This window comes from Anabrus simplex, chromosome 2 (assembly GCF_040414725.1).
Source record: "Anabrus simplex isolate iqAnaSimp1 chromosome 2, ASM4041472v1, whole genome shotgun sequence".
Taxonomy (NCBI): domain Eukaryota; kingdom Metazoa; phylum Arthropoda; class Insecta; order Orthoptera; family Tettigoniidae; genus Anabrus; species Anabrus simplex.
Window position 1 is genome coordinate 116,934,694 of NC_090266.1, and position 15,482 is coordinate 116,950,175.

At 41.2% G+C, this 15,482-nt stretch overlaps 1 protein-coding gene across 2 annotated transcripts in view; it reads left to right on the forward strand.

Annotated features, from left to right (window-relative positions):
* LOC136863916 (electron transfer flavoprotein beta subunit lysine methyltransferase) overlaps nt 1-15,482 on the forward strand; it is a 205,925-nt gene that overhangs the window by 144,127 nt on the left and 46,316 nt on the right. For both annotated transcript variants that reach the window (XM_067140338.2, XM_067140337.2), the window contains exon 2: nt 6,512-6,739. In XM_067140338.2, the coding sequence (XP_066996439.1) occupies nt 6,540-6,739 (200 nt within the window). In that variant the 5' untranslated portion in view covers nt 6,512-6,539. The remainder of the gene's footprint in view (nt 1-6,511; nt 6,740-15,482) is intronic.

Below are 15,482 nucleotides of genomic sequence, written 5' to 3' on the forward strand. Positions count from 1 at the left end.
GAAGATATGGAAGCTAATGAGAAAGGGAAGCGTTTGCTGGTCTTCTGTGCTAGTATGGGTTTAGCTGTTACGAATACATTCTTCAAGCATAAGGCTATTCACCGCTACACATGGGAGGCTAGGGGTACTAGATCCATAATAGACTATATCTTAACAGACTTTGAATTCAGGAAGTCTGTTAGGAATGTACGAGTTTTCCACGGATTATTCGATGATACAGACCACTATCTGATCTGTAGTGAACTAAGTATCTCTAGGCCTAGGGTAGAGAAAGTGAAATCTGTCTGCAAACGAATAAGGGTAGAAATGAAATGGCGTATGGCTTTTAGTGCCGGGAGTGTCCGAGGACATGTTCGGCTCGCCAGGTGCAGATCTTTTGATTGGACACCCGTAGGTGACCTGCGCGTCGTGATGAGGATGAAATGATGATGAAGACGACACATACACCCAGCCCTCGAGCCGGCGAAATTAACCAATGATGGTTAAAATTCCTGACCCTACCGGGAATCGAACCCGGGACCCTCTGACCAAAGGCCAGCACGCTAACCATATAGCCATGGAGCTGGACATAAGGGTAGAAAATTTCCAGGATGAGGAAATTAGACAGAAGTACATGGATATGATTAGTGAGAAGTTTCAAACAGTAGACAGTAAGCAGGTTCAGGATATAGAAAGTGAATGGGTGGCATACAGGGATGCTGTAGTGGAAACAGCAAGGGAATGCCTAGGAACAACTGTGTGTAAAGATGGGAAAAGGCGAACATCTTGGAGGAATGATGAAGTGAGAGCAGCTTGTAGACGTAAAAAAAAGGCTTATCAGAAATGGCTCCAAACAAGGGCCGAGGCAGACAGGGATTTGTATGTACACTGACTGACAGAGCAAATGCAACACCAAGAAGGAGTGGTTCGAAAGGGATGAAAGTTGGGGAAAAAACAGAGACGGCACGGACGAATAATTGATGTTTATTTCAAACCGATATGCAGGTTACACAATGCGCACGGCATCGACTCAGTAGGATGTAGGACCACCGCGAGCGGCGATGCACGCCGAAACACGTCGAGGTACAGTGTCAATAAGAGTGCGGATGGTGTCCTGAGGGATGGTTCTCCATTCTCTGTCAACCATTTGCCACAGTTGGTCGTCCGTACGAGGCTGGGGCAGAGTTTGCAAACGCCGTCCAATGAGATCCCACACGTGTTCGATTGGTGAGAGATCCGGAGAGTACGCTGGCCACGGAAGCATCTGTACACCTCGTAGAGCCTGTTGGGAGATGCGAGCAGTGTGTGGGCGGGCATTATCCTGCTGAAACAGAGCATTGGGCAGCCCCTGAAGGTACGGGAGTGCCACCGGCTGCAGCACATGCTGCACGTAGCGGTGGGCATTTAACGTGCCTTGAATACGCACTAGAGGTGACGTGGAATCATATGCAATAGCGCCCCAAACCATGATGCCGCGTTGTCTAGCAGTAGGGCGCTCCACAGTTACTGCCGGATTTGACCTTTCTCCACGCCAACGCCACACTTGTCTGCGGTGACTATCACTGACAGAACAGAAGCGTGACTCATCGGAGAACACGACGTTCCGCCATTCCCTCATCCAAGTCGCTCTAGCCCGGCACCATGCCAGGCGTGCACATCTATGCTGTGGAGTCAATGGTAGTCTTCTGAGTGGACGCCGGGAGTGCAGGCCTCCTTCAACCAATCGACGGGAAATTGTTCTGGTCGATATTGGAACAGCCAGGGTGTCTTGCACATGCTGAAGAATGGCGGTTGACGTGGCGTGCGAGACTGCCACCGTTTGGCGGCGGATGTGCCGATCCTTGCGTGCTGACGTCACTCGGGCTGCGCCTGGACCCCTCGCACGTGCCACATGTCCCTGCGCCAACCATCTTTGCCACAGGCGCTGCACCGTGGACACATCCCTATGGGTATCGGCTGCGATTTGACGAAGTGACCAACCTGCCCTTCTCAGCCCGATCACCATACCCCTCGTAAAGTCGTCTGTCTGCTGGAAATGCCTCCGTTCACGGCGGCCTGGCATTCTTAGCTATACACGTGTCCTGTGGCACACGACAACACGTTCTACAATGACTGTCGGCTGAGAAATCACGGTACGAAGTGGGCCATTCGCCAACGCCGTGTCCCATTTATCGTTTGCTACGTGCGCAGCACAGCGGCGCATTTCACATCATGAGCATACCTCAGTGACGTCAGTCTACCCTGCAATTGGCATAAAGTTCTGACCACTCCTTCTTGGTGTTGCATTTGCTCTGTCAGTCAGTGTACATGAAAGAAACAGAGCGAAACAAATTGTTTAATCCAAAAAGAAGTCGTGGGAAGATTTTGGTAACAACCTGGAAAGGCTAGGTCAAGCAGTAGGGAAACCTTTCTGGACAGTAATAAAGAATCTTAGGAAGGGACTGAAAAAGGAAATGAACAGTGTTTTGAGTAATTCAGGTAACTCATAATAGATCCCAGGGAATCAATGGAGAGGTGGAGGGAATATTTTGAACATCTTCTCAATGTAAAAGGAAATCATTCTGGTGGTGTTGTGAACAGCCAAGCTCATGGGGAGGAGGAAAATGATGTTGGTGAAATTATGCTTGAGGAAGTGGAAAGGATGGTAAATAAACTCCATTGTCATAAAGCAGCAGGAATAAATGAAATTACACCAGAAATGGTGAAGTATAGTGGGAAGGCGGGGATGAAATGGCTTCATAGAGTAGTAAAATTAGCATGGAGGGTTGGTAAGGTACCTTCAGATTGGACAAAAGCAGTAATTGCACCTATCTATAAGCAAGGGAACAGGAAGGATTGCAACAACTATCGAGGTATCTCATTGATTAGTATACCAGGCAAAGTGTTCACTGGCATCTTGGAAGGGAGGGTGTGAGCAGTCATTGAGAGGAAGTTGGATGAAACCCAGTGTGGTTTCAGACCACAGAGAGGCTGTCAGGATCAGATTTTCAGTATGCGCTAGGTAATTGAAAAATGCTACGAGAGGAATAGGCAGTTGTGTTTATGTTTCGTAGATCTAGAGAAAGCATATGACAGGGTACTGAGGGAAAAGATGTTTGCCAGATAGGGGGACTATGAAATTAAAGGTAGATTATTAAAATCAATCAAAGGTATTTATGTTGACAATTGGGCTTCAGTGAGAATTGATGGTAGAATGAGTTCTTGGTTCAGGGTTCTTACAGGGGTTAGACAAGGCTGTAATCTTTCACCTTTGCTGTTCGTAGTTTACATGGATCATCTGCTGAAAAGTATGAAGTGGCAGGGAGGGATTCATTTAGGTGGAAATGTTATAAGCAGTCTGGCCTATGCTGACGACTTGGTCTTAATGGCAGATTGTGCCGAAAGCCTGCATTGTAATATCTTCGAACTAGAAAATAGGTGCAATGAGTATGCTATGAAAATTAGCCTCTCAAAGGCTAAATTGATGTCAGTAGGTAAGAAATTCAACAGAATTGAATGTCAAATTGGTGATACAAAGCTAGAACAGGTCGATAATTTCAAGTATTTAGGTTGTGTGTTCTCCCAGGATGGTAATATAGTAAGTGAGATTGAATCAAGGTGTCGTAAAGCTAATGCAGTGAGCTCGCAGTTGCGATCAACAGTATTCTGTGAGAAGGAAGTCAGCTCCCAGACGAAACTATCTTTACATCAGTCTGTTTTCGGACCAACTTTGCTTTACGGGAGCGAAAGCTGGGTGGACTCAGGATATCTTATTCATAATTTAGAAGTAACAGACATGAAAGTAGCAAGAATGATTGCTGGTACAAACAGGTAGGAACAATGGCAGGATGGTACTCGGAATGAGGAGATAAAGGCGAATTTAGGAATGAACTCGATGGATGAAGCTGTACGCATAAACCGGCTTCAGTTGTGGGGTCATGTGAGGCGAATGGAGGAGGATAGGTTACCTAGGAGAATAATGGACTCTGTTATGGAGGGTAAGAGAAGTAGAGGTAGACCAAGACGACTATGGTTTGACTCGGTTGCTGACGATTTAAAGGTAAGAGGTATAGAACTAAATAAGGCCACAACACTAGTTGCAAATCGAGGATTGTGGCAACGTTTAGTAAATTCACAGAGGCTTGCAGACTGAACGCAAATGGTCATAAGATTCAGGTGCCTTCTTCATATTAGCTCCTTGGTCGGTGATAAAGTAAAATTTTGTAATATCATTCTTGTTAATTGCTAAGTCTTCGATTTTGTGCCGAATGTTCTCTCTTGTCTTAGGTATGTCCGGAAACTCAGTTGTTAGCAAAACAAGCGTTTCTAGCTGCCACTCATCGTTAACATAATGCGATGTCACAGTAAAAAAAATTCTCTGCTTGTAGTTATCAGACCACAGATCAGCGTCTAAAGCGGACATTTTGTTCTTTAGGGCACATATTAGCTTGGGCACCATTGTCGCCCGTATTTTGTCGGCCTTTTCTTTAATATGCCGTGATACAGTGGTAGGTTGCGGAAGAACATCTTCTATATTGACTTTGCCATATGTGGCGCCAACATTGATTAGCTCCTGACAACAGTTCTTGAAGTATTTGATGGTAGCAAATCTATTCCACTCATATCGTCCAACTTATCAACAACAACTTTCTTTACGCTGCTTGGTACTGCACGTGTTCGGTGGAATTCTGATCCGCAGTTGCTTTTGCAGTGCCAAATCATACCTGTTGTGCTTGACTGGCAAGAAAGTATAGTATCACATGTGGTACACTGCACAAACCCAGAAGAAGCCTGCGTGACAGGATCCACTACAAGTGCAAACGATTTCCAAGCTTCACTCTTCGCCTCCTCTTCTGACATATCTTTCTTCTTCAGGGCTAACGAGCCACTCCTAATTCTCTCCAGAATACTTCTCTTCGTTTCTTGAATGCAGCATTTACGACCTATACTTGGTTGATCCAAAACGCTGTCTGCACTGCTCAAAGCCCAGTCACCAACTGATTTTACACACGATTTCTGATGCAAATCTGCACTGTAGAGCGCGCGGTGGTTTTACTGTCACCGACCGGGATTATGATTACGCTAGAGCGCCCGGCAGTGCTCAACAGTTCCATTGATCGATTCATTGTATAGACAAGAAATGTGTTTTTCCACCAATCAGTACACAATTTATTGTAAATAGTTCCTACTAGTACCGGTTTCGGCCCTTAACAGCCATCATCAGCTAGTACGTGATTAGTTTCCAGCCATTAGACAAAATCACAAGTTGTTATTATGTTAGACATCCGGATGTCTAATGGGGGATGGAAATGAAGCATACAGTAGCATGAAGTTAAAATATCTGTGGTCAGAGGTAAAAAGTTACAATAAGTTAGAACATGAGTATACAGAACACACTAAAACATATGGGCCACAATATAAAACACTTAAAAAGCCTTAACACATTAAAATTTGATATGTATAGGTTAGACACTTATTAAAATTTGAGTTCGTGTTGCTTAGATTCCATTCTTCTATCTTCTGTGTGGTTCCTTTGCTTCTATGTCATGTCGGTTCAGCTGTGTGAGGTAATCTTCAAGAATGTTCTGAGGCTGATATGTGTCATATTGGTGTGGACCTTTGTCATGAAAATTTTTTTGTGTTATATAATCCAACTGTGATGTACTCCAGTAAATTTTAATATAATAAACTGCAGGTCTTGAGTTTGAATTTAGAAGCTGTTGGTGGCAACACCTCTCTCGTCTATGTTCGTTTGTGGTTGTCTATAAAGATAAGCTAATATAAGTATAGTGTGTGTATGAAGGAATGCCTTGTGTGTATATGGAAAGAGTACTTACTATTGTTGTTATGGAGGTCTTGTACCAATATGTCTGAAGGCTTGCCGTGTTCTACTACGAGTGCGTCTGGGGCTCATATTAGCTGTGGAGGGGGATGTAGGTGGAGGGGAAGAAGGAGTGACTATTGGGGAAGTAGGGGCGGGGTCGGGCTTGTGATTCGTTGGTTTGTTAGAGCATGTGTTTACTATTTTGAGGTAATCATTCTTTATTGCCGGAATGGCTTTATAAAAAATGATGCTGGTTTTCTCTGTAATATCGGTAATGTTATGATTGGGATTAGCGTATTGGTCCAAAGAAATATAGAAATCTTCGGTTATGTGAAGGACAGCCAGCCACATGGTCCATTAGACGACCACAGCCTTATCACAGCGTGGGCTTCTCCCAGCCGTCGAGCAGCGCACGAAGTGGGCAATGCTCGAGCGGTTGTTTTCTTCCAAATGCAGAGCTCTAATATATACCTGTTACAAAGTTACATTGACATCTGACTATTTCTTCTGGGTGCTTCAATTATTTTGTCAGGCAGTGTAGAATGAACCCCCTGAACACTTCTTTTCTTTTTTCTTTTACTTTTTGATTATTCGTATCATTGTTGTGTTTGTGACTAATACTGAATTCACGGTAATGTGTTGAATGCGACTTTCTTTGAAACAGGTTCTGCTGGGTATTCTGTTTTATTATCAGTATTATATAATAAACTTGTGATTCTCTTTGTCTAGATCTGTGAGGAGAACTCCATTGACCTTCATGTGGAGGGCAGTGACGGACATATCAACCGTTCAACTAATTAAGAAGCACACTGTTGTGTCTAGGAATCACATGACTCCAGAAATAAACTTGCATCTAATAACACCTTCCTGTCCTCTATGGACAGCTCGTCCAGGTGAAACACCATTCAAGGATCCATTCTGGGCCTTTTACTGGCCAGGTGGGCAGGCTGTTTCCAGGTAGGATATTATGAAAATGTTAAAAATAAAATTCATCATTCAGGGCATGAAGTATGCAGCTATATATCACAATGTTGGTCAAGGTACTGTTCTACAATATCAAAGATCATGCGTTTCAAAATTCCGTTGTTAGGTAGGCATAAAGTTTATAAGATCGAGTTCTCTCCAAGATGGAAAGATACTGCCACTTAACACCTCATACGTATATTTACTATGTAAGTGATCTTGTCTTTACCTTTTTCTATAGTCATCGTTAACCTCAGTTATGTTGCATCATGTAGCTATATACCTTGTGATATAGTGCAGTGTGCATGTTAATCTTATTCCCAGTTTAATACAGTAAGTAAAACATTTTATTTTCTAGTACAGTACTGTCAATGATAATTTCTTGCTATAAATGCTGTCTTTATGATGAAAATTACTTCAGTGGTGATGGTTATTGTTTTAAAGTGCAAAAGAATGAGGTAATAATAATAATAATAATAATAATAATAATAATAATAATCATATGAATCATATGAATAAAACACTGTCTGTTATATTATGGTAATTTATTTCAGAATGACCGAATAAATGCACACACGTATGCACACACACGTGCACACACACGTGCAGACACACACAGTTCTATTCAGCCATGAATGACTGCACTCACTAATTGCTGTCTATTTATAAGTCTCTGTTCCTTACACACAGCAAGGAGTCCAGCTCTGTCGTATTACACGGGGGACAGTAATCCTGATTAAGAGGCTCGCCTTACCTTCACTTCTCCAGGTCCAGTCACTCCACACAACAACTGCTTGCAGACAGCCAGATTTGAATGCTAGGGCTACTCACTATGCAACACACAATGACTGTTCCTTGGTTTGACTCCAGAGACAGTCCAGTAATTCCCACAGTCAAACACAGTGAACAATTAAACAGCAACAGTGTTAAACAGGAGGACTATACTCCTCACAGCAACCACCATTAACACTGTTCTAATTACACTCACGATAGCTGCTCCAGTCGCTGACTCTATGATGCTTCTCAGTCCACAGAAGCACACACACACAGAGTACTTTAAGGCAATACACAGTCTTCTGTTCAGTATGCCGTCTTCAGTCCAGCTACTCACTCGACACTTTGATGCAACAACAACCGACCTCATTCATGGCGGTCTTGTATTTATACAGAACAGATGTAAGGCTTTTCAGGCATTTGCTCTATTAACCAGTGTTTTGTCCTAGGTCTGACACTAGACTCATCAGAGTGGAATGTGTCAGACCCTACCCACTGACGCTGGGGTGTTTGCAGGTGAACTTATCAGAAGCCCTATACAACAGGCACAGTCTGATAACTGCATACCTCAATGATGGGTTACTAGAATATTCGAGATTTGGCTAGAGATGGAAAATTCCCATTGTACCTTCCAGAAATCATAAGGAGAAACTAGATGAAGGGAACAATAGAGGAGGGGCCGTGGCATGTCCTCGGGCAGGTTGGGAAGCCCCCCGAGCTCAGTTAGTCATCCCTTTCAGGAAATACCGAAAAAGCTGTGACAGGACTGACAGTTGCTTGGGCACATAACAACAATAATAATAATTTTACAATTGGGTTTATGTCGCACCGACACAGATAGGTCTTATGGCAACAATGGGACGGGAAAGGGCTAGGAGTGGGAAGGAAGTGGCCATAGCCTTAATTAAGGTACAGCCTAGTGTGCCTAGTGTGAAAATGGGAAACCACGGAAAACCATCTTTGGTCTACCGACAGTCGGGTTTGAACCCACTATCTCCCGAATGCAAGCTCACAGCTGCACGTCCCTAATCGCATGGCTAACTCGCTCAGTAATAATCATAATAATAATGGTCAAAGGTCACATATATGATCGAAATTGCAATCCCAGCTCCTACGAACATCTAGATTATCAGGGAGAAGAATATCCGCAAGGATCTGCCTCTGGCACATGAAATAAGAGGGATTTGGTATCTGGAAAGCATTATATGGTAACAAATTTTCCACTTGCTGTATGATTCACTCTACCAGCTTAAGCTTAAGTAGAACAGCTGCACTGAGCTGCTGAAGGCTTTGGTTTTAGCAACCTGCAGCTTTATGAGCTAATTGGAATTTGAAGGATTTTAAAATTGAGAAAAACAGATCAATACTGTTTCACTAGGCTTGGTTAGTAATCCCGCCTAACATAACTGAACACTGGGAAGTCCCAAGAGAACCTGGATAACAACTACAGTGATGATGAGGATGATAAATCTTCCCTTAAACATCAATAATGGGTTCACAGGAATAAGACATTATATCACTACAGTGGTAGTGTTCTATAAATTTTTTTTACAAGTCGCTTTACTTCGCACCAACACAGATAGGTCTTGTGGTGACAATGGGACAGGAAAGGGCTACGAGTGGGAAGGCAGCGGCCGTGGTCTTAATTAAGGTACAGCCCCAGCATTTGACTGGTGTGAAAATGGGGAACCATGAAAAACCATCTTCAGGGCTGCCGACAGTGGGGTTCGAACCCACTGTCTCCTGAATGCAAGCTCACAGCTGCATGCCTCTATTCCCATGGCCAACTTGCTCGGTCATAATCATAATAATAATAATGGTCAAAGGTCACATATATGATCGACATTGCAATCCCAGCTACTACGAACATCTAGATTATCAGGGAGAAAAATATCCGCAAGAATCTGCCCTTGGCAAATGAAGTAAGAGAGATTTGGTATCTGGATATTGTCATTGTTCCCGAAGTGCTGGAAGCACTAGGACAAATTTCCTACCAGTTGTATGATACAATCTACCAGCTTAAGCTTAAGAAGAACAGCTGCACTGAGCGGCTGAAGGCTGTGAAATTAGCAACCTGCAGCTTTATGAGCTAATTGGAATTTGAAGGATTTAAAAATTGAGAAAATCAGATCAATACTCTTTCACTAGGCTTGGTTAGTAGTCCCGCCTAACATAACTGATCATTGGGAAGTCCCAAGAGAACCTGGATAACAACAACTACAATGATGATAATAAGGATGATAAATCATCCCTTAAGCGTCAATAATGGGTTCACAGGAATAAGACATTATATCACTATAATCGTAGTGTTCTGTATTTTTTTTTTACAAGTCGCTTTACGTTGCACCGACACAGATAGGTCTCGTGGTGACGATGCGACAGGAAAGGGCTAGGAGTGGGAAGGCAGTGGCCATGGCCTTAATTAAGGTACAGCCCCAGCATTTGCCTGGTATGAAATGGGAAACCACGGAAAACCGTCTTTTGGGCTGCCGACAGTGGGGTTCGAACTCACTATCTCCCTAATACTGGATACTGGCCGCGCTTAAGCGACTGCAGCTATCGAGCTCGGTAGTGTGCTATACAATAGCTTGGACAAATTATGCAGTAGAAACTTGATTCAACGCGGTTGTCAGGTGACTAGCTTTACCCTGTTAAAGCTTAAGCACTGTAAATGGAAAATGACCTATAACGTGACCGAAGATTGGTAAAATAGTAAGCTACAAGAGAACACTGTTTTATGAAAGACACTGTACCTAAAATACACACATTCATCATTCCATTCTATAGCTATTTGAGCCCCCATCTTGACCTCCTTCCTTGTTTGAATATCATAATGCAATTTGTTTCTTGCAGTTCCATTCTTCACACGATCAATTATGTTCAATTTATGGTTCACAGTGAAAGCGAAAGCTTTTCTTTATTGTGACATCACAGCACCTGCACCAAGCTCAAGATTTAACTCAGAGATGGTCTGACAAACTCTAAAAACCAACACAGTCACTCATTTTATAAGCGCAAGTGCAGGAAAATAAGTGTAAGTTGTTGAGGGGGATGGAGAAGGTCATCTTAACTTTCCCCTATGTACACAAAAGCTTGGCAAATTGCTCATGTCCCGTTACTTCTGTGAATAGCCAAGTATGCAATTATTAAAATCCCAGCCAGTAATTCCTTGAAATTCTGTTTAGTGTGGAGTTGGTGACAGTTATTGATTGTAAAGCGGAATTCCGCTATGCAATGCAACACCCCCTAACAATGATGGTAAATCATGTTCGGCTAGTAAATGTCATAGGGAAGTGCGCATACAAGAACAAGAAAAAAAATTAGACCAAACAGACCAGAACAATCAGGCGATAATTCATCAAGCATACGAAGAAACCAGGAAGAGTGCTGAAACCCACCCATATAAAAAAAGAAACAAGAGGTAAGGATCCCAAGGAATTACTTATGCACTCACCAAAAAAGACACCAACTTTCAAAAATTTTAAAATAAAACTATAATTTGATAAATAATATTTACATTAAAATTAAATTTGAAAAATCAATAATCTTTGGTGAAATAATAATGAAGAAAAACTTGCAAAGAACCAAATAAGTAGTATAATTAATATTTAGTAAATAAGTAATTTAAATTTAAATAAACATAATTCTATAGTAAATGGTACCATTTTATCAGATAAAGAAAAGTCATGGTGCACCAGCAGACCCCAAACATCACAAATAATATATATACATATTGAATAGATTTAAAAAAAAAAAAAAAAAGGTTGGATAGCTAAATAGAGGGCTTTTGACAGAACCCAGTGGAGGATCATTCCCCGCAATACCCACATAAACGATGGTCCCACAACACATCACATTAAATTCAAAACAGCACACAAATACAGACCATAATGTCCCCAGATGCCCGCACAGAATCGAGAATATTAACCCAAATAATACACAATTTAAATCACAAAAGCTGTAGTAGACTTGGATAATCAATAAACACCCAATATTAATAAGTAAGAGAACTAGCCAGTTCAATTAACATAACGGAGTCAAACACACGAACACCACTCAGGATGAAACAATCCATTATTATATTCACGATGTCACACACAAATAAATGCAATCACAGACAAGACAATAATGAATAATGATCAATTACATAACTGCCAAGCCACGATGAGATAAGCAACAACAATACGAAGATGAGATAAGAACCAAAGTCCAGATCGCTCACACTAGGGCTGTCCAAAAACATAACATAACAAGTTACATTGTTAAAATTTTACTATGTTACAATTCATGCAGGTATAGCAATATAATTAGGACAATAATCTCATAAAACACCTGCAGTAATGATTAAAACAAAGTATCCGAACCCTAAATATATGCCCCAAAGAAATATTAAAGTTCAGAAAACTGATGATAATAATAATAATAATAATAATAATAATAATAATAATAATAATAATAATAATAATAATAATAATAATAATAATAAAATTTTAAAAAACGTGAGAATAGTGCAAGCGTAGTATTAGCTCAAAACACGGTGATGAGATGGCCAAAACACATGAAAGGATGCACAAATAACAAAATGAGAATCACAACAAATAAACACAGGTGCGATCACAAAACACAGCAACGACTGCGATAACTACAAAATAGTAACCACACACGCATCCAGAAAATAGCACAGAAAAACACTCACAAATACGCAGGAAAACAAAATAAACCCAAAGGAAAAACAAATTTAAATCAAGGCAAGGAAAATTTCAAAAGTTACCTAAGCAGCCATGGCCTTCACCGTTACACACGGCACACACTTGAAGCTAGAACGCCATACCACAAAACTGATATATAATTTAAGTTACAATAAACACACTAACTAGAATATAAATAACACACACCAGGAAAGTAACTCATATAAAGGCATACTTACATTGATGCCATTTATGCCTAGGTAACTCACCCGTGTTTCGAATTACTACTACTACACTTACCAGTAAGAAATAAAATAAACTGCTACATATTTACACACACAAAACAATTATAGTATAATAAGAAGGTTAAAAAAAGCACAATTCTCTTGCTGGGGTAGATATAGCCCCTTTTAGCCTATACCCGAAGGTAGGCTCATAGTCTTAGGAACGGCTATGTACTCCATTGCTGCAGTTAGCGTCTGCATTCAAAACAGTCTACCGGTCGACAGACACACTCCACTATAGGCCACTAGAAGCGACACCGTCTAGCATAGGTACGTGCTCTGGCGAGCACAGTCAGTACACAAATTGGAGTTCCAGTTGCCGCACATAGATGGCGTAGGAGTTCATTTAGCAGTCTCCGCAGTACAAACATACACACCACAGGTAAATACCTTCAGAATAATTAGGTGACGAGATGTCCCAACAGCCACATATAAAATGAATAGTAGACATGTAGACCAAATGTTCCGTGCGCCCTTGCACAGAAGATTATCTGTGTCATACAGACACGTAGATTAATAATACAGTTCATATAGTAGCGTCGGATCCCAATTTAATATGGTTATAGTAACAGTAATAATGTCATCGCTCGATACACATGTACCAGGCCAAGTATGCAGAGTTCAATTGCACAAGGCATAAATCACAGAAGATGAGCTGTGCCAATAAGGCACGCAGTTTAAATATATGTCTTGTATAAAGTTCATAGTCCAAAACCCCCGCCTGGAAAAGGACACCAGGGTGCCGAGAAGAGGCATGTAGCATAAAGTTATATGCACAAGAAGTAGTTCCAATCTGTCACAGAATACAGGAACGTCCAAAGAATTTGGCGTAGGTCATAAAGTAAGTTCAATAATTAAGGCGTCACCATAATGGTATCACAATTTATCAACGCCATCGAGAATACTCCTTTCCATGCAATGAGAATAAAGTTTTGGAACAGTCTTACTTGGTATTAGATGACATTGAAGAAGCAGCACAGGGCATAACACGGACTGTTCAATGTGCAGGAAGACGGTGTACGAATGGCCAGTAAGTACAGCGTACAAACGCACCAAGTGGAAAACAGACACATGGCTTGCAAAATGCAGCACCAAATGTTGAGCTCCAATGACACCCATGTGATGTACCAGACCTCGGGTGCTTCAGGAAATAGCAGCTTCAGGATGGAGAATGTGCGCACAAGCTGCAACATGAACAAGGAAGCAGACAGCGAGGAAACAAGTAAAATGCACATATACTAAGGAACCCAAAATGGTCCAGTCATATACATTAGGGAGTTCATTTAATCACAAACTGGGTTCTCACGACCCTATGTAACAGTAAGGTTTTAGAAAATCATGAGGCAATAGTAAGTACCAACACTTACAGTGACATGAGATATCATCTCAAAATTTTCCATGGGAAAACACGTGCACACAGCACGGTAAATTGCATTACAATTTGCCAAGGTCTACCATAACAGGTACAGACCCACATAATTATCACAAGGCGTCATAAAGAGCACTTAACCATCACTAGTTACATCGAATTACTTAAGCCATCAAGGCCAAACACATGAAAAGGTACATAAAGGATGTACATATCAGATCATACAACTAGGGCTTAATATTTACAACAGATATTAAGAAACAAATTAAGCAGGCTTTACTTGGCTGAGATGTACTCTATGGATTCTTTTACAATGGGGGTCATTTACCAAAACAGAAAACAGGGGTCAAAAATTCAAGTATGGTACAAGGACCATGAAAACGGGGAGCAAGCTTGCGAGTAAATTTGTCAACTGCCTTACTTTGGTAGTGAGCCTTGACAAAGACTTCATCACCAACAGCCAGGTCAGTAGGTCGATGATCCTTGTTACACTGCTTCTCAACTTTAGCATATGAAACTTTTAATCTATCTTTGACTTTCTTCCACACTCTTTTAATCTCCTCAGGATTTTTTTCTCAGGAATTAACTCATCAATCTTCAGCAAATTAGAAATGGGGGAAAAAGGGGTGAAGGCAAACATAAGTGACATAGGGGTTTGCATATGAGATTCATGAACAGCGGAATTTAATGCATATGTTAACCAGTGCAAAGAGGAATCCCAGTTTTGATGATCTTTGTGATGAAAGCCATTCAACGCTGACTTAAGGTTTCGATTCACTCTTTCAGCATATGATGGGGCAGGATGGTAGGGAGAAGTAGTGACATGGGAAATAGACAAGTCGAAACAGAATTTCTTGAACCAATTACATGAGAAGTATTTAGCATTATCCGTTACCAAAATTTTAGGTGGGCCAAAGGATCAAAAGATGGAGTTCAAACACTCGATTACAGTAGAAGCGTTAGCTGAACGAGTCGAGAAGGTTCAGGAAAAACGAGAATATCCATCTACACACTTAAGTATGAATCTGGAGCCTCGCCTCGAACGAGGTAACGGACCCACGAAGTCTACAAATAGCCTTTTCATGGGCTTAGAAGCTTGGGATGATGCTAACATACCAATCTTAGTGTTCAACGACGGTTTACTAATCGCACACACATGACAAGATTTTACCATCTCAGCAATTTGAAAATCCATACCTTACAACACAACACACCATTGTGTATACAACAGGGTTTTACAAGTTTACCAGCTTTGATATCATTGATGATCAATTTCAGCTCAGGGTCGTCCCTCTGATGCTTGATATAACAATGGGCAATCGGATAATATTGCATTGACACAACCAGAGACACAATGACATGGTTGAGGAACATTTAAATTAGCATATGGCGGGTTCCACCTTTTCAATACATGTACAATGTTGTTAGATGATATTTACAACATTATTTATTACAGATTACAGAACATGTTTCGGTGTACAATTTTTAACACCATTTTTAACACACTTTCCATGCAGCTGATGATGGTGTTCAAAATTGTACACCGAAACATGTTCTGTAATCTGTAATAAATAATGTTGTAAATATCATCTAACAACATTGTACGTGTATTGAAAAGGTGG